The sequence below is a fragment of the Coturnix japonica genome, chromosome 4, assembly GCF_001577835.2.
Source record: "Coturnix japonica isolate 7356 chromosome 4, Coturnix japonica 2.1, whole genome shotgun sequence".
Taxonomy (NCBI): domain Eukaryota; kingdom Metazoa; phylum Chordata; class Aves; order Galliformes; family Phasianidae; genus Coturnix; species Coturnix japonica.
In genome coordinates this window covers 12,869,682-12,889,603 of record NC_029519.1, presented here as the reverse complement: position 1 = coordinate 12,889,603, position 19,922 = coordinate 12,869,682, and the positions used below count along the sequence as shown (strand labels likewise).

At 40.2% G+C, this 19,922-nt stretch overlaps 2 protein-coding genes across 5 annotated transcripts in view; one reads left to right on the top strand and one right to left on the bottom strand.

Annotated features, from left to right (window-relative positions):
• Window positions 1–16,488, top strand: part of TMEM164 (transmembrane protein 164) — a 90,511-nt gene extending 74,023 nt beyond the window's left edge. For 2 of the 4 annotated variants that reach the window (XM_015860467.2, XM_015860466.2), the window contains exons 6-7: window positions 7,291–7,391; window positions 7,785–12,643. In XM_015860467.2, coding sequence (XP_015715953.1) covers window positions 7,291–7,391; window positions 7,785–7,991 — 308 coding nt within the window. In that variant the 3' untranslated portion in view covers window positions 7,992–12,643. Of the gene's footprint in view, window positions 1–7,290; window positions 7,392–7,784; window positions 12,644–12,747 lie in introns of those variants that run through there. The other 2 variants (XR_004306992.1, XR_001554616.2) reach the window with 2 other exon arrangements.
• Window positions 13,981–19,922, bottom strand: part of AMMECR1 (AMMECR nuclear protein 1) — an 84,565-nt gene continuing 78,623 nt past the window's right edge. Inside the window, exon 7 of the mRNA XM_015860463.2 lies at window positions 13,981–19,689. Within this exon, the coding sequence (XP_015715949.1) occupies window positions 19,575–19,689 (115 nt within the window). The 3' untranslated portion in view covers window positions 13,981–19,574. The remainder of the gene's footprint in view (window positions 19,690–19,922) is intronic.

Here is a 19,922-nt window from a genome sequence, read left to right as displayed (position 1 = left end):
CATATGGTGGCCATGTTTTATTTTAATCCATCTTTGGTAATGCAGGTTGCCAGAATTTGAAGATATGATACAGATGTAGAAATTATGCAGACTTGTAATTGTTTTAGAAAGGAAAAGGGCAAAGAAGTGTGACCAGCCATGTGCTACTATAGGCAAGGACACACCAGGTTCATGTGGTGTCACCAGATCAGTTATTCTGGTGCCTTTGACGTTCCTGCCTAATGTGTCATTTTAAGATACTTGTTTGGGGCTGATAAGGCTGTAGTCTGAAGGGCTTTGTGTTGTACAGTTGTCACCCTAAAGTATTCTTGTTGGTTTTTGCTTGTTATCAGTGTACTGGTATTTGCTGCCATCTAATGTTGACATGATAGCAGTGACATTTTAATGCAAACTTGGCTAATTATTTCAATAGAGATTGCCTCAGACTGTGTAACTAATAATTCTTCAGTTTCTTAACATGGTCAGATCCTAGCCACCTCGATGACTGTAATACCTCATTAACAAAACATGTATAGCATTTCTAAGTAGTTAGGACCGATGCCTCAGGAGATTAAAGGTATGAGTGTTGTGAAAGTTAGCCTACTATCATGTGCGAATATTGTCATTTTACTCACATTTGCTTTAAGATGCTTTGAGATAAAAGCATCTTTAAATAATAAAAGATCATATCTTTTATTCTAACTGTATCTCATACGAATTGCTTTATCAGCACTGACGCTGATTGTCCTGCAGCTTTATTTTTGTATTTTGAACAGAAATTTCCATCAGAGAATTGTAGGTTATAACTGGGAGAAGAAAATTGGTAGGAAAAAAATAGAAAAACTGAATGGATTTGATTTGGAAAAAGTATCATCCTTCACTTCTTTTATTGGGAACCTACTGATATCACTGACTGCTTTGTTATGAACTCAGTGTTAATGTTCCTTTTAAGAAGAACTGAGCAGAGATGTTCTGAGGTTCATTTGGCAGAGAATGGCATGTCAGATTTTGTTGGCACGCGAATCAAACATCAGCCATGCACACAGACTCAGTTACCTGTTCAAGTGTTTTCTTTTGGACAGGAAACTGGGTGACAGTAAGGGAGGGCTGTAATTCTTTTTCTTCTTTCCCTGTTACTCCTTATAGTGAAGAAGACAGGTCACGTTGTGCTGGCAGTATCACCTTCATGTCCTCCTTGTCAGTGTGCAGACATTACCATGCTTAGGATCAAATTGAAGGGTGAGCTCTGAGCATCTCTCAGCACTGTCACTCAGTGAGCTCACTGAGGTCTCACTGCTCAAGGATGAGTTCCCATTCAGGGATTAAGGCATCTATCTACTCTTTCTTCTCTCTCAGTACTGATTTGAGTACAGACTTAAGTAATTAACCTTCTAATATATTTCCTTTCTAAAAGTGCACATATTTATGTATATGTATGTATGTCAGCCTAAGCAATCTAAACACTATTTGTTTCATATGTCTCTTGATTTTTTTAGTAAGAAGGTCACACGTACAACAGAGGCAGTGCAGATATAATAGGTCAGCACAGAAGATTCCCAACTCAAGGGAACTCTTGCATGAAACACATCTGCTATTCTCAGCTTTCTTGCTGGATGAATATTGCCTGTGAACTCTGCCAAAACTTATACTACTCTCTGGCAGGACACAGCATTTCTGAATTAGCTAGGTAGGCTGAACCAGAGTAATAGGACAGATGCAGGATTATGGATATGGTCGCTGCTTTTTGTTGTAGGGAAAAAAAGTATGCCATAGCTCTGTAGTTGCTGGATTGGATTACTGTGTCATCTGATGAGTGCTAGGACTGGCATAAGGGAGGTGCAAGAAATGAAGGGTCAAGGTGGAGGGAAGAAAAGACAAAACCACAGCAGTGTGAATTTTGATCAGGGAATCAACCCCTTCATTGAAAACTCATTAATTTACAACTAAGCTGGGTTTCTAAAAAATACAAGTATGCTTAGGTAAGTACGCTTTTTGCTACTGGGATACAGATGGCTGGTAGAAGGCTTAGGGAGATAGCAACTGAGCAAATGTAATGTCATGAACTGTGAAAGCTATTTCAACAGTGCATTAATTAACCTGACCTTCTAAGAATGAAGTATTAGAAACTTTCAGTTTGGTCTTAGAGGTCTGAGTTTTGCCAACTGCATACACAATGGAAAATTTTCATTCTGCACTTCAGTAGCCTCAGATCTTGGTTTCTGACCATCTTAGTCCTTAAGCTACTTTAAGGTTTTTTGGAGGGATTTGACAAGGGTTAGGTGACCCATGATTTCAGAGCTTCAAGTGGAATTGTTACTTTCTGAAAGTTATGAGGAAAGGGGTATCATTCCACAGTGGTGTGGAATAAGAGTTGATTTCTAGGGACTCCCTAACAGCAAAGTTGAGATGGTCTTTCTTGAGTTCTGAAATTGCTACTATTGTTTGGTAGGTTTTAATAACTCAGTGAAGTAGACAAGGATGTTGATGTTCTTTGGGCTTTGTTACTTTAAGGAGCAATCTGGTGTCTGAACAGAGGTACCTGAAGATCTTACGTGCTTAATCAGATGCCTTTGTATTGGTGGCACTTAATTGCTGTATGGTTCTGATGCTTTCTCCTGCAGGGGGAGACGGTCACTTGCATTCACTCCACTGAAATGGCTGTGCAAATTCTCAAAATTGACAGTTCAAAAGGAGGTTGTCCATATTGTGGAGATGGTAAATTTATTTGGTTTTAATTTAGGACAAGGAATAAAAAAAGTCTCCTTTTGGGGCAAACTCTGTACAGCCTTTTCAGTCTGGCTCCATCTCTTTTTAAGAGCTGGTTGTTATACAGCTGCGTGCAAATGGACAGATAGATGGATACTCAGAACTGAAGTAGGTAAGCTGTTTGCTAGGAGTAGAGAGAGGCTTTTCGTCTTATAAGGCAAATGCTGTGTTTCTCATAAGCAAAACAACCTTTCTCTCTGACTGAAGTCATGAGGCCATTTTCTTTTTTGATCTAACTGCCTTCAAAGGTGGCAACGGAAGGGAACAATTTCTCTAGCGATGTGAGAAAGTCAGCAGTAGTTCATGAACTTCCCCTGCAACAAAGCCTGCTGCTGTGATGCTTCAGAAGTCATCTGGCTCTGGAGAGCCAGCTTCCTTAGGGGCACTGCAGTGTATTTTACCTAATGAGATGCTGGGCTCAGTTGTAAGATGTGGTGCACATACAAGAGGCGCAGATGGAAGGACTGTTTTTCCTGTAGCTGTAAACTAGGAAGTACGATTGAAGCAGCTAGGGAACCAAACCTGTGCTCTCCCTTTGGCTGCGAAGGACTTGTTGGCATGAGTAGGAGATCACCTAAAAATGCCTTTAAATGTGCTGTTGTATCCTTTCTCAGCCACTTTGTGACTCTTGTTTGTATTTAATGATAGTCTTCCATATCTTTTAAATGAACTTATAAAGCGGGTTTTATAGTAAACATCAGCAATTCAGGAAAACTTTTATGTATTCAAATCCAGTTAGATTGTCATAAATCTAGTTTATCTCCAGTCTCAGCGATATACTTTATGTAAGAGACAGAAGTTTAGGAGAATATTTTAGCGCAACATGTACATGTACCAGGAAGAGAAAGAACCTTCTGTATAGATATCAATAGTAGTTTGTGATGGGGATAGGTAATACAAGATCCCCCGTCCAAGCTGATTTTGACAAGCATAGCTGACAGCCAAGAACTAGACATCTACTGGCATAATGCAGCACATGAAATCAACACACGGATTCAGAACAGCTGGGGGAAATAGCAAATTTCAGGTGAGAACTAGCTCATCCTTTTGAGGGCATCTTTTTCTCTGCTGGAAGGGAGGCTGTTAGCTACCTTCATAGGCCAAAACATGCACACTATTGGAAATAGCCCCTTAATTAAGGGAAATAAGTGGAAGCAAGCTTGCCCTCGCCTTTTTTGCAAGCTTGAAAATGAAGAAACTGCAGTAGTCACAGAGTTATGAATTAAGCAGGCCTAGCTGTACTTTGGAGGGTACTAAAGTGAAAAATCTCTATAAAGTATAGTGGGAATGAAAGCAAGACACTAAGAGAAAAGGATGGTTTTAAAACTATTGAATTAAAAGGAGAATTATTGTACTATATTTAGGTTCTCCTCTGGTTCAAGCAGAGAAGTAATTCCAGTCTGCATCTCAATTTACTTTCTACTAAATTGTGCTCAGATTTTTACAACACTATTTTTTGTCAGCTTGAAATAAGTAATTCAGAAGTTAACTACGCACTTACAACACTGGAAGTAATGTGAGACTTTGTGGAGGGAGATGGAAACTAATATAAAAGAAATTGAGTCTTTATGTTGATCTTCAGATTATTGAAGCCTTGCTTCCATTTTCTAAATGGCAAAATTAAATGCATAGCTTGTTCAAGGTCACACTAATACTTGTTTCAGAAGCTGATGATGATTACTAAGCCCTTCGACCTATGTGAAATCCTTCCTATCAGTGCCACCGAGATAATGAAGTTTGATCTAAACTGCAAGATCTGCTGCTGTGGTATTTCAACACAAGAACAAATGTTACAGCCTACTTGGATGACCCTGATTTGGAACAGTCTCCACTGTCCAGAGCGTGAGCATTTCTGAGAATTAGATTAGTGCCAGACTGGCAGCTGGATTAAATTTTTGAGAGTGCTTAACATGTAAGAAGTGCCTGTGATCCTTAGTGGATAGAGAGACAGTGAAGCTCACTGCCACATACTGGAATTGATTTCCCATGTAAGCAGCAAACAGCTTTTGCCAAAGCCAACACAGGCTGCTCAAACAACCACTCAGCTGGGTCTCGGTTTTCCTGCTTGCGTGTTTTTGTTAAGGCTGTGCTACAGAAAATAGATCACACTGCTCTGTTCAGCAGTCATCTGTTGAATAGCAGGACCACAGAGTAATAACATCTGTAGTGATTATTTATCTAGTGAGAAATATACAGAAAATATCCCAAGTATGAATTAAAAAATCAGTTCCCCAAAATGCATTTGGGAACCCAGAGCGCTCTGAAACGTTTTTCTGTGGAGGTCATTGCTTCCTTTTATCCCTTGATGTCCAGATAATGCTGCTGCTGCTGCTGAAAATAGCACTATTGTTCTCAGGATTGCCAAGTCTACCAAGGAGGGAATTTTCTATTACACTGAGATTGAAAGGCTGCACAGGCTGAAAGTCACCAGTGGGTTTTTTTGGCTTTTTATTTAAAGCTTTTCTACAAAGAGAGGATGTAGCAGTGTGAAATTCCTGTCTGGAGGAACCCCAACAGCATTTCTTAGTGACTTTTGAAATGTGATTCCCTGACTGGACTGAAACTGGACATGAGAAGCTTGGGTTCAAAGCCAAACTATGCCACTGATCTGTATTGTCATCTTGTGCGATTTACTGTGTCTTTTAATGACTACATTCTCTCACCACTCCTGTTTCATGGCTGGATTCATGTGTCTATTTTGGTGTGTTTATCCTCTGCCTGCATGCTTGGTCTCCCGGATTGCCTTCAGTATCAAGGTCTGGATTTGAGCTTCTCTGTGTGTTTACCTCAGTAGTGTCTGTTCACAGGCATTACAGAAACTTCTGGTAAAACATAAGCAAGTTCGCATGAAACCAAATACATATAGCCCTACCGCCAATTCCAGTGGGCTCTTCTACAGCAGTTTTAGATGTCCTACATCTGTCAGTGTTGAAGAAGCATATGGATAAAGCCCTCAATAACATGCATTAACTTGTGGTTAGGCTGAAGCAGTCAGGACTTGATGACGGTCTGTATAGTTCCTTCCCAAAAGAACTGTCTTCTATTAAATCTTATTTTGTTTTGTATCTTGGTTGTCAAGGCTAGTTGCTCTTCTCTTAATGTCTACAATGAAAAACTATATGCGAGGTAGCATCACTTCCCTGCTGTCTTACTGATGTTTTCAGGCAGTGGAGCTTAATGAATTTCAGTGTTTTTAAGTGAAGATTCCTGTTCTGGTTTCTAGATAAGATAGTAAGTAGGATGCTAGCACTTCTAACATACTTAGCAAGCATGCTCTAAGAATTAGAGTTGTGTGAGTTTTTTCCCTCTAACTGCAAAACTCCACTTAATTCATGTAGAGTTCATTTTTTACCTTGGGATTTTCTTCCTCTGACTTTCACCCATCCACTTGATAAGAAATCTTATAAGCTGCCTTATGCTTTCAAAGTAGCTTCCCTGCTGCTCCTGTTTATTGTGGTAGCGCCCAGTAGCATTTTGCTTACTTAAACATGGTGTGCAGTTGTATTTTGGATAATTACATTGACAGTATTGCTTGTTAAATAAATAATGAGTGCTATATAGGGGACATATGTGCTGCTGTCATTCAAGCACGCAACCAGCTCCTTAGTTTTAATTGGCAAGCAACAGAGAAGCTGTAATACTGAGTGGACAATGAATAAACAGTTTTAGACAGGGGTGTAGGTAATGCTGGTAAGAATACTTTTACTTGCAGAAGATTCTATTTAAATTAGCTTGATTTTGAAGTAGCTTCCTGAAACAATCTAGACTGGCATGATGGGTAAAAGCTGTGGGAGAAAACTATGCAGGAAAAAAATAGTTAACAGGGCAACAGGGATTGAGACAGCAGTCCTCTGTGGATTGTAAAACAGACAGCATGCACCACCATGCGTTGGTGTGGCGAAGCAGATAACAGCAGTTATTTGCTTTTATCTATGTAAAATACCATACATAGGCACACTTGTACCAGCTTTAGTCCGGTGAGGACTGTCACAGCTAGCTATGCACATGTAGTTAAATTTGGATTCCTTGCAGGCTTGCACAGCATATGCTGAAGTCTCTTAAATCTTCCTGGTAATTCCCAAATATGCCAGCTGGCAAAGGCTAGTAACCCTCCCACTACCTGGGTTAGTTTTGTGCATGCTTAACTCACAGTCCTCGTAAGAAGCAGGTGTTTGAGGAACACGATTTTTAAGACTTCATTTTACACCACTATTGCATTTTAGAATGATTTATTACTTCTGAGGTAGAAGAAAAAATAAGGTAAAAAATCATTGTTTTTGGTGAAGAATAGGCATGTTTAGTGAGGTAATACGTTATACATTTTAATGCTGGATTGGGAGGAGGGGAGGAAGCTATCTTGGATGCTCCAGGTAAGAAATAAAGCTCTCAAATATTAATTATTATAATGGTATTCAGTAAGTTATCAGCTCAAGCCAGATGCCCTAGCACCCACAGAGGAAAGAGAAGATTATTCATGAGTGTTTGATGGACAGAGCAATTCAGCTGAATGCTAACTGAACACTAATGTATTCCTTTCTTTTCAAGGGATCTACACTCCAGAACCACTCTGCAATTTCTGGTGGGCTCTTTTATCTACTGGCCTTATGTTTGTATATCACTTCAGCATCTTGCAGATTCTGGGACTGGTAAGTAAATGGAGGTTAATAAATGGATAGTTTGAAAATAGAGTGAAAGTGAACATGCTGACTAGTTTTCTGAGGTGTCCAGGTAGACATGGATAAGATTACTTGTGTGCAGGTTTTTAATTGCATGTTTTAATGGACACTTGTATCTTATGTCTCACAAGTACTGGCAAAACGTTTCATAAATCAGCCATGTACCTGCATGAATCCATCTATTAAATGTACAACTGAATTCAGATCTGCTTTCCTTCTGAAAGCTGCCCTGCTAGTGTTGAGGTAATAATCCTTTGTTCAACAACTCTAATTATCATGGTAATTTGAAAATTAGCCTTTCTGGTGTCTGAATCAGTGCAGTACAAATCATGTTAATTTATAAACTTGTTGTCCCTTTCCTAGGTTACAGAAGTGAATCTGAACAACATGTTATGCCCAGCCATTTCAGATCCTTTTTATGGGCGCTGGTATCGAATTTGGGCATCTGGACATCAGACTATTATGACTATGACTCACGGGAAGCTTGTCATCTTACTGTTTTACTGCGCTGACCCCGTCTTTAAATGTAGTGTGGACTTGCTTAGACTTCCAGCTAAGAAAATTGACTGAAATTTCTCCCCATGGAGCAGTACATACAGGAAGCAGAAACCCTTATGTTCATACTGGAAAACCAAGAGGAGGGATGAGAAGACAATGTGTTTATTATTTTTCTCCCCGCAGTTTATGGCCTCACAAACACCTCTATTATCAATTGAGGGTTTTTCTTTCAACTGCTGTTTTTCACTGCCTACTGTCAATGGCAGCATCAGTGGCCTTATTCTGGAAGAGGTTTCTGCTCTATATGTTTTGTGTAGATTACAGTAGAATCTTGCTAATTTACCCTTTAAAATTAGGTGAGGATCAATCTACATTCCAGCAAAGAGTGGCAGCGCTACCTCATTTTGACTTATTTCCACTAAGTACGATTTTTCCATTAATACAATTATATCAGAGGATAGGAAATAAAGCTGAATTCCAACTCTCTACTGATGCGAACAGAACACATCTTGAAATGCATCATCGTGGCTTAACTCTTAGCACTTACATGTTGCAAAACGGTCACGGTGGAACGACGTGCACTTAATATCCTAGTCATAAGTGCAAGGCAGTGACGTTTTACTGTATTTTCTTTAAGCTGGTTGGAAATATTGGGGAACAATAACTCTTTCAAATACCTTGTGTTGGTTTTGTTTTCATTTTGTTTTGTTTTTTTTTTTTAACTGAATGCTTTGGTTTCCAGCTTGCTAAGGATAAATGTCTGATCAGTGAGGTCACATCAGATCTTGATGCTTCAGAGATGATTTTGAGTGAGTAGAAAAACACCACACAGAAATTATGAAAAAGCCCATGTTATGTGTAAGTTATGATAGGTATTTAATCAACAATGCTGACCTGCCTTAAGCAAAGTGCTTCTGTCACTTAGCTTAGACTGGAGACTGAGTAGAGATGCAATGTACAGTGTAAACAGTTCTTTTTTTCACTTAGTAGCATTTTAAACATTCCTCCTCTGTATTCTACCCAGATCCTTAGTAGAGTGGTTGGTGAGGAAACAAAATGAAACTGTTTTCTGTCTCTATAGCTCTAAAACATTCTTCATACTGATTTTTAAAATGAGTATAAAAAGGAATGTGAAAACAGCACAGGCTTCTACTGAGAAGACAATGTTACTTGATCTAATAGGCTAGATCTAATTGTCAATATTAGTTTTGAAGTAGAAAAGGATCTAAGTGGAGAGAATTATAAATAGTAAACTGGAAAAGGGGAGAAACTGTAGGGGGGGAAGCTTGGATGTCTTTACTGTGTTTTTCCTGATAGTTAACTGTAGATCTGTGCTGTGCAGCCTGTTGCATTTCAGGGCTGCAGGAGCTGTGTTGTACAAAACGTTAGTTGCCATTGGCTTTGCATTGTCATAGCTGTGACTTTTAAGAGAAAGACAGAACCGTCATACCTCCTCTGGATGGATCACCTGAAGATACATCTTGATGTTAAGGTACAGTTGTTTATACCTCAAGAAGAGAAGTAAGAATAAGTGGTTGACTTTTTTTGTTCTCTTTCCTGTTAAGAATATAACTGGGGAGTCATATAACAAATGACTTGTCCAAATGTTTTCACTTTGCATGTTTTTTGTTGTTGTCTTGTTTTTTAAGCACATTTCCCACTCAAAGTCTTTTCTGCTACATCCAAATTTACAGACCAGCTTCTGGCTTTTTTCCATGTCTATGAAGTAAACAACCTGTGCTATTTACTACAAATTGAGATGTAATATTGAGCTAAACTATGAATGGTCTATAGCTAGTCCCAGTTGTATAGACTGAACTACTACCTTGTTTGGTTTGAGAAAAGTAAGCACTTGGTAGTAAGAACTACTGTCTCATGGAGTTGACTGTGAATTACTGATCCTACAGATGTTTAAGTACACAATTAATTTTATCGAGCTGTCTCATTACTGCTTCAGTGAACCAGGACATGTGTTGTATATTTGTGGAGGGGTGAGCTAAAGACAATGTGTATTGGTACTGAAGGCCTGAACCCACCCATGGAAGACTACTTAATTAACTGCTGATGTGGTGCTTAATTCAAGAGTCAATATTTCATTTGCAGTTGATGAAATACACGATGTTGCTGAGAGATGCTAAGATGAACAGGAGTATTCACACTTATCACCATTAATTGCCTCCAGTCAATTAAGACTGCAGAAGCAAGACGCATTTAAGTAAGCTCAGTGCAGTCTCTTTTCTTAAAATACAAAATTTTCAAGTCCTTATGACTTAAAATTGAGGAAAACTCTTATTTCCTTTTCACACCTCCCCAGTTTGGGTTTTGGTGCATGTTGAACTTGTGGCTTAAGATACTAAAATGTCTAATTGAATGTAATATTTCAGTAAAGAGAAGTGGCTGCTACACTCAATAAGGATTTTATGAGCATCTGGATTTTATGGCTGTCAGGAGAGTGGAGCCACTGGGATCTGGAGGGAAGAAGGGCAGCTGAGTCTTAAACTTTTCTTGATGGTAAGCTGTGCTCACTGTTTTTGCTTATTGCTCACCATCAATGAAGCTGGCTGAGCTTTTATCCACAGTCGTCAGAGGATGTCAGGGATTGTGGGAGGGACCTCAGAAGATCAACTAATCCAATCCCCTGCTGGAGCAGGAACACCTAGATTAGGTCACAATTCCCCCCAGCGTGTTCTGAAAACTGTTTTTAAACACAGTCTTTCAGTTTGGTTTATGGTGTAGCTGTACAGAAGTTGTCAGCACACCTGAGACACAAGCTTTGTGTATGGGGAAGAAGAATAGGGCAGAAGGGAAGCAGAAAGGGAATGAACTTCTGAAACATCAGTGGAAATTCACGTTCTTTGCTCTTCAGTTGCTTTGAATTGCTGTTTGGAGGATGCAGATGACAGAGCTTGTTCAATGTGTATGAAATGCATTTGAAAAGTAATATAGAGTACTTAGCCTTCATATAGGGGTATCTGTTCCCTGGAAGATTTTCTTTAACATGAATGGTTTATTATGTGAACAGTCATGCTGTACAGATCTGGTGATAGCCTATGGATATTATTGTGCCAAGGTTCTCGCTGTCCAGTACAGATGCAGAGATAACTTTAAGGGTTCAGGCACTGTTGGCAGTGTATGAACTGTATCTGCTTAACTTCCTTCTGTTTAAGCACCAGAGGTTTGCATTTTGTTTCTTCTGAAGGATGAAATTCCCAGCACTTGATGATAATTATATATAAATCACTCCAAACTCTTGAATGCACACGTGTACTCTGGTTTTGGTTCAGCATCTTAGGGCTTGACAAATGCTGCCTATAAGCAAAGTTCACTTGTGCTTTAGCAGATGCTGCCTTGCTGAGGCTGGGAGACATGAAAAGTCATTCATTTGCATACCTGAAAACTACAGAGTACCTCATTACAGATGTATCCCTCTGTCTCTAGCCACAGTTGGGGTTTTGATATTTCAGTATATTTTGTAACATTTTGTAAAACCTAATTGTATTTTCCTTTCAGAAATGGCTACATGCAACTGTTCCAAGTACTGTATTTTACTTTTATATTCTAATTCTTGCATCTAAACCATAGGCATTTGCTTCCTGTGCATCTATACCTAATGACAACCATAGACTTTGATGTTCTTCTTGCTGTTTGCAAGTCATAGGACCATAGCTTCATTTAGGCTGGAAAAGACCTTCGAGTCCAACCATTAACCTCACCTGCCATGTCCCTCAGTGCCACATCTACACGTCTCTGAGATACCCCCAGGGGTGGGGACTGCACCACTTCCCTGGGCAGCCCAGTACGATGCCTGACCACTCTTCTTGTGCAGAAATTCTTCCTGATGTTCAATGTAAACCTCTCCTGGTGCAACTTGAGGCCATTTTGTCGCATCCTAGCGCTTGTCACCTTAAATAGTTCAACTTGAGGTGGATACTTAGGAATTAAGTCATTCCTAAGACTTAACGCAGCTGAGAAAAAGCTAAAAGGAGGGCATATATCAGCCCTTCTGTTAGGAGGAGAAAGGTTTCTATGGGCAGATGGATCAGTGCTGATGTTGTCATTTTTAGTGACAAGACGCATAACAAATATGTTGATTCTTGTGATCTTGTACTCAATATGATATTGCTGTATACTTGTACTGCAGCTTTATTGTAACTTAGTTCAAATCGAGCTGTTTTTTAAATGATGATGTTTTACTTCAGGGTCAATTTTTGTACTTTTTTAAAATTATTTCTGCATTTACTGAGTCATTATCTCAACGCTGCAGAGGATGCAGCGGGCAGAACAGGCCGCATACCCACACTGCTCTCACCAACCAACCTGTGCCAGGGAAGTGGAGCCGCTCAGGGACTGGACTGAAGCACACTAGCGGTCTTTGGAAGCTTGCGGTTCCCATTAGCCAGAGCTCAAGTGTAGAGCTACCCAGGCATGAAATAGAATGGCAATGTCAAGGCTGGTTGTGGAGAGGCTCAACTGCCGTGTATGCTGTTAGTTCTGTATAATTTGTAGGAAAGTTATAAATTTTGTAAACTTTTTAATGTGCTGAAACTTGGTTATGAGGTAACATTTACAAATAAGGGATACTTTGTGTACTTGGTTTTGTATTTTGGTCTGATTTTTTTTTTTTTTTTTTTTGGTGGTTGTGCCCTATGATGTCCAGCTCACTGGGCAAACAGTTCTTAAACCTTTGAATTAAAACAAATAAATGCATTTTAATGGTATTGTAATTTTTGTTGTCTTTCTAATCATGCCAGGCACTATGCCTGTCTTGTTCACTCTGTTTTCAACGTAGGTAAGAAAACTGAAATTGATGTTCTTCTCCCATTTGTAGGTATTAACAGCTGGATTCACAGAGACTTGATAACAGACAGGTGTTCATCAAATCAATATGAATACAGCTTCTCCTGTCTGAAGCTGTCTGTACTGCTAGATCCAAGAGTGATTATCACTGCATCTAGAACTCCAAAGATGTTCTCGAGGGCTTTCTGGCCAATCTCACACAATTGCCATCATTACTGCCTTTCTGAAAAGCTTCTGGCTGTAATTGTAAGGACACGTAAGTACACTGCAATAATGCTGAATGGAAGGATAACCCAACTGCCCTCTTTGACATAGCCCTAATATTTGGTACTGTTTGGTTAGTTTGGTTTTTGTTCTGTGATAACCCTGTTATCAGTTATAAATAACAGTTATTAGTGAATTAGTGATTCACTAATTGTGAATGCTTACATTAAAAGAAAAAAGAAAAGCAATCAACTGACAAAGCCACGCGATCAAGCAGAGAAACGTAAAAAGAAATGGTGATTCTTTTTCCTTATTTTATTGGGTAAATGATTTAAAAGGTAATAACAATAGTGTTAAAACTACTACAATATCTTTCCACAGCCATATCTCACAGACCCACAGATAACCTTCTATATAATGTTTTTTTTTCTTTTTCCTCTTTTTATCTTTTTTTTAAATTTTTTTTAAGCCATACTTATATTAAAATGCCCATTTCAACAGTTTCTTCACACTAATAGCAATTAAATGTGGAAGGAAGGAGGATCCGGTTATAAAGGAAGGGGTTCGGGTAATCTGTGATATAATTCGTCATCAATCAAGTTACTAAGAAAGGAAGAAAAAGAGAGGCCTTGTCAGCTACTCCAGGCAGCTCCAAGCCCACTGTGTGTCACCACGGCATTAGATAACTCAGGATGCTGGTGAGCAATTTAAAGGTTTTCTTTTTCGTAACATATAAAAAGCTAAAATAACTTAAGAAAGTAGATCCAAATATTTGGAAAAGAATCAACGTTGATATACAAAAACAGTCAGAAGTTGTTACAAAAGTCTCAAACAAAAGTTTGTTTTTCTCAGTGCGTTTATGTACCAGCGCAATTACTGGGTCCAGAGCAAAGAAAGAGGTCTTTGTTTTTTTTTATTGAACAGTAATAAAAAACGAGGAAAACATATCTTTCTATATAAAGAATCATTGCTGGTCTTAAGAATAAATGTAACCAGAAACCCTTTAAATCTTAGAGGCACACTTTGGGTTTCTTTTTTTTTTTTCTTTTTTTTTTTTTTCCTTTTTTTTTTTTTAATTTCCTTTTTCTTTTTCTTTTTTTTTTAACATAAAAGGAAAAGTCACCGGTTTATTTCAATGGAGGTCCTCGGACTCCCCCAAATAAACTTAATTCAATTAACATCACTAGCAAAAATCAGTTAGAAACTGTACAAAAATAAAAAAATTAACACATTTAATCCTGCGGGGCTTTTGCAAGGACTGGAAGGCAGGCTTCAGGAGCAGCATCTGGGCATGGCTGGAGGCTTCTTTGGTTCGGTCTAACACACATGAGAGATGTAACCTACTCCAGACAACGACTTTAAAAACCCGCACATTTTGAAGACAAGTAAAGAGGTCCGTATACAAACGCCAGGGTGTGCAAATGGGATTCGACTCTCTTAGGATCGTATCTGAGGTCAGAACTCTCAGGTGCCCTCCCCCTGCTGGGACCAGCGTTGGGGCTGAGATGGTGCCAGGTCAGTCGGTGCTGCAGCGGTCCAGGAGGAAGGAAGGCCACTTGAGGCACGGCTACGCAACAGCCTGATGCCAGGCTGGGGTTCTGCTGCCTCACTTTGTTTACAGAAGGGGGGACTTGAGAAAAGTTAAGCACAAGAATAATTTAAAAAAAAAAAAATAATAAAAATATTCAAGGAATAAGGCAAATGGATTTAGTGCTTATCAAAGATCAGCATTCCAACTTAAAGAGTGAAATCAGCTACCTGGTTGTACCTTCACTTCTTATGAAGTGCCCCCAAATTAAAAAAAAAACCAAAACAACAATACAAATACATCTAAATCCAGCAATACAGAGTGATAACTATGAGAGAATGGCAACTGTGAAAGCAATTGTCGATTCGCTTTAGGCCAACAGACCTATTCTGTGCCACTGTGTCACAGTGAACTGCATGTTTCGTACAGGTAACCCCACAATTAGAAGCAATCCGCAGTATTCTCAGCACTCGGTCTTGTGCTGAGGAGGTAGGTGCCCTACAAACACTGTCGATAAACAGATTATTCCAATCTTCTCTACAAAAAAATACCATACAACCTGATTGACCGCAGAACTTCGTAACAGCTTTTTTTAATTAGTGATACAAAACTCTGGTCCAGAAGGGCCTGGCGTTAAGTCGTGTTGAAAGCACACCTTTACAGTTTGTATAACACCCTTTTAACCATATCTGTAAGCGACGGCTACTAAGAGATAGATAGACAAAAATGCATTGTGCATTATGCTGTATACAAAAAGGAGACAAAACTATCCTTTCCCCCCCAAGCCATGGTGGGGGAGTATTGCTGACCTTGTCCTTAAAAACCCGCAGGATTGTTTATTCATCAGTATATTATTATTACACTGGTAAGAAATTCTGTATAACATCTGCATATATCGAAGATTTCTTAAAAAAATCTGATATGATTTTTAGATCCGCATGACCAGTCACGTGACCTGCTTGAGGTTGATTAGCACCTTTCAATACATATATATTTCTATATATAATAGATCTGCTTAAAAAAACTTCTAACGATGAGCTCAGGCAGCGCTGGGAGCGTCTGCAACGAGATGACGGCTAAAGACAGGGTGGGATGACTTTGTGTTTTGCTTGTTTGTTTTTTGCAGCAGAATGATTCAGTTTGTGCTCAGTTTCCCTATAAGGGCAAGGAAAAAAAAAAACAGAACCAAAACACCTCTTGGGCAGCCACCGGTTCACAGCTTCCACTTGAAGACAAACCCATTTTAAACCGCTCCCCCCAAGTAGAAACAAGACAACAATATCATCCAAAATAGCCTCTGTATAAACATCTATTAGTTTCTGCAGCGTCTGCCTGGCACCTCTTGGCTCCTGACGCTTCAGGCCCTCTGCTTAGAAATTAAGGCATCACAACTGAAAATGGAAATATTTGGACATCGGATGCTGTGGATGAAGGAACACAAAAGACCTTCTACAAGAACCTCCGCTCACATTAAGTGGCGTTTCTCACATGAGGGATCATTTATCCATATCTGAACTTGATCTTCATTTATCTGAGTGCTATATGGATTTTTAAAAACGCTCCTTATTCGAAATAACAACTGCAATTTCTGCTTACCGTAATTGACTCGCCCATATGAGGAAGGTCTTTTCCATACCAGATGGGATGTGGAGTCCCCTAAAACATGCACTGAACTACAGCGGGTATTGGTGGGCGTTCTACAGGCACGTGAGCGAGGAGGCAGCTCCCAGCCTACAACCACACCACGCACACTGCTTAAAAAGTCCTATTTCTACACTTGTTAGAAGTTCTCATCAGTTTTCTTTCCCCTACCTTGTGGAGAGTCATTATAAAGTACTTACAGCTCTCAAGTACTATTCCTGTGATACATGGAAACATGTACAAATTATGGCATACTTGTCCTGTGCTCTTGCACAACACTATCTCTTTTTTTTTTCAACAAGGTACCCAGCTATTCATGACTTGATAAAACCCCACCAATTCAAAAGCACAAGCAAGAACAAAACAGGGATTTTTGTTTTCTAAAATAAGCTAAAAAAACCCCACCAAAAACAAAAGAAAATGAAAAATATCTCACTTTATAAAATCCCCCAAAACCTGACACCAGAGCAGCACAGAACTCAATGTAGATTGCTGGAACGTCTGGTGCGTTTGCTATATTTTTTCTATGAATTTTATATGCAAGTATAACCATGTCATAGTCAAAGGCACTAAAATCTAAATCCATTTTCTCCCTAACATGACATCCGCTACTCACCAATCTGGTTCTAAAAACAAACGTGACTTCTAATTTGAGATCATCAGAAAGGCATTGTCTCATTACAAATGCATGATGAGGAGGAGGCTTGACAGTGCTGGGCTGCCCTCAGCTTCTGGAGCAGAACAGGAGATAAAGGTATCCTACTGAGTTACGTCACACACTTTCAATTAGACCACATGATTCTGAGCACGCTGCTCACCTCTTATTACGCTTAATTGCTTTTTCATATCCAGAAAAGCATTTTTATACGAACCTTCAAATTATGGCTGTGTGCTGGAGCTGGAGGTCATGTACAAGGGCTGCTCTGAAAGTAATGCCTCCTACTTTATGATGTTGGCCCACAAAATCAGAGGCAGTTGTTGGTGGGATGGCAGCAGAGACTGAACGTTCCCACCAATAAATAATCTGTTATGTTTTGTTGCTGTGTGACAGATGGCAGCAGAAGGGCAGTCTCTGCTAACGGTGATGACTGCGTTGAAAAATAGTGTTCTGTAGCTGAGCATTTTCTCTATCAAGTAGTGTTACTGTGCTCTTTGTACCTGTTGTAGTTTCCATGTAAATTAATAGGAGGCATTATTTTCAGAGCAACCTACATATATAGCTACAGTAAATCTTTACTGCAGGGGTGAGATACTGTTACAGAATCACATAATTCTAGGGGCTGGAAGGAACCTCTGGACATCATGCAGTCCAATCCCCTGCTAAAGCAGGTTCCCTAAAGCAGATCACATAGGAAGGCATCCAGGTGGGTCTTGAATATTGAATCAGAATATTGAATCCAGAAATTGAAACTCCACCACCTTTCTGGGCAGCCTGCTCCAGTGCTCTGTTATTCTCAAAGTAGTGAAGTTCTTCCTCATGTTTGTTATGAAACTTCCTGTGTTCCAGTTTTTTTGCCCAGTGTCCCCTGTTCTATTGCTGCACGTCACTGAAAAGAGCCTGTCCTCATCCATTTGACTCCTACACTTTAGATATTTATAAACAGTGATGAGATCCCCTCTCAGCATTCCCTTCTCCAGACTGAACAGCCCCAGGTCTCTCAGCCTCTCCTCGCACAGGAGATGCTCCCAGCCCTTTTTCATCTTTGTGGCCCTTCTCCAACTCTCTCTAGAAGATATCTTGAACTGGGGAGCCCAGAACTGGACACTGTGCTTCAGATGTGGCCTCACCAGGGCAGAGAAGTGGGGGGAGGATCAGCTCCTCGATCTGCTGGCCATGTTCTTTGTAACACACCCCAAGATAAAGTTGGCCTTCCTGGCCACAAGGGCACACTGCTGCCTCACAGCCAGCACTCAGCTCCTTCTCTTTAGAACACCTTTCCAGCAAGCTGGCCCCTAAACCTCTACTGATGCAAGGAGTCATTCCTTCCCAGAAACAGGACCCTACACTTGCTCTTCCTAAAGTTCATCAGGTTCTTCTCTGCCCAAATCGCCAACCTGTAATGTCCTGCTGAATGGCTGCACAGTCTTGTCTAAAGCCTGGCTGAAGTCAATCAGTCTCCCTCATCTACCCAGCTGGTGATGATATCACAGAAGTCTACCAAGTTGGTCAAGCATGATTTCCTCTTGGTGAATCCACACTGACTACTCCAGATAACCACCTTCTCTTCTGCGTGCTTGGTGATGACATCCAGAACAAGCTGTTCCATCACCTTTCCGGGGACAGAGGTGATGCCAACTGACCTGTAGTTTCCCAGCTCCTTCTCATCCTTTTTGAAGGCTGGAGTGGCACTGGTTGTCCTCCAGTCTTTGGGCACCTTTCCCATTCTCCAATAGTGGTTTGGCAATCACTTCTGCCAGCTTCCTCAGCACTTGTGGGTGCATCCCATTGAGATCAGTGGATTTGTGTGAGTCAAGGTTGCCTAGATGATCTCTGACATGATCCTCCTGGACCGAGGGGAAGTCCTCCTTTCTCCAGACTCTCTTAGCTCCTTGGTCTGAGGTTCCAGCGGGACAGTCTAATTAGTAAAGACTGAAGCAAAGAAGGTGTTCAGCATCTCCACCTTCTCAGCATCCCCTGTTACCAGGGCACCCACCTCATTAAGCAGCAGGGCCCACATTTTCCCTAGTTTTCCTTTTGCTACTGAGATACTGGAAAAAAAACAAAACAATTCCCACAACTTTTCTTGATGTCCCTGACCTCCCTCACCAGATTTAACTCCAAGTGGGCCTTAGCCTTCCTCGCCGCATCCCTGCAGGTCCTGACAGCATTCCCATGTTCCTCCCAAGTGGCCAGGTCCTTTTTCCATATTTCAGAGTTTCTTCTTCCCTGTGTTTCTTTTGTTTTCCACGAGCTCTTTGCTCAACCATGGCACGGAGCTCACGGAAAAGCTCAAAGGGAAGAAGAATGTCTATGAAATATTGTACCACAGACTACTATTAAGAAGGTTAAGAAAATGCTATTCATTGTCTAATATAATACCTGAATCTGATATGTTTCATTCCCTGACAGAGCTATTAATGAAAAAGCCATGAGTGCCTTTTTTTCTTTCTCTTTTTTCTGAGCAAAGAATCCCTAATTGTAATCCTTAAACTCTTCCTTCCATCCACAGTCACAGAAAGTCTTGACTGATATAATTCAATGCTAATGAAGTAGAAATTTAACATTTCATAAAAAACCCAAGGGCTATATATGCTGCAAAAAAATCTGCAGTGATTCAATAAAAAAGTATGGGATCTTTGTAATAACGCAGTTTTCCCTCCCGTTGCCACAATGAGCTTAACCAACTATGGAGAAGCCTCAAAATGGCAACGGAAACTATCATCATAAAATGGTACAGTAATAGAGATAGCTAGACCAAGAAGGGGCAGGGTCTCCTGGGAAGAGGTCTGCAGAGAGGTCCAGTGACTGGTCATGCGGCTCAGTGTCAGGAATAATGGTTGTATGGTGGAAGGGGGTGCCCAATGCCATTTTGGAAGTGATGATGCTGACGGTGGGCAAGGTACTCTGTGTAGCTCATGGTCATCTTCTCACTACGGTACCTAGGAAAGAGCAAAGAAGCAAATTAAAGAACGTTCATTGGGCATCTATGAGCAGCACTAAAAATATGGTGCTAGTTGTATGTTTCCTATTGACATCTAATCTTCCACCTTTCACCGCACAGCTACAACATAATAGGTGGAACATCTGTGGCCCATTCTATAACATTCTGGATCCGACCTGCTAATGAGCTCTCATGAGTACATTACATTAAATAAGCGTTATAACAGGCACA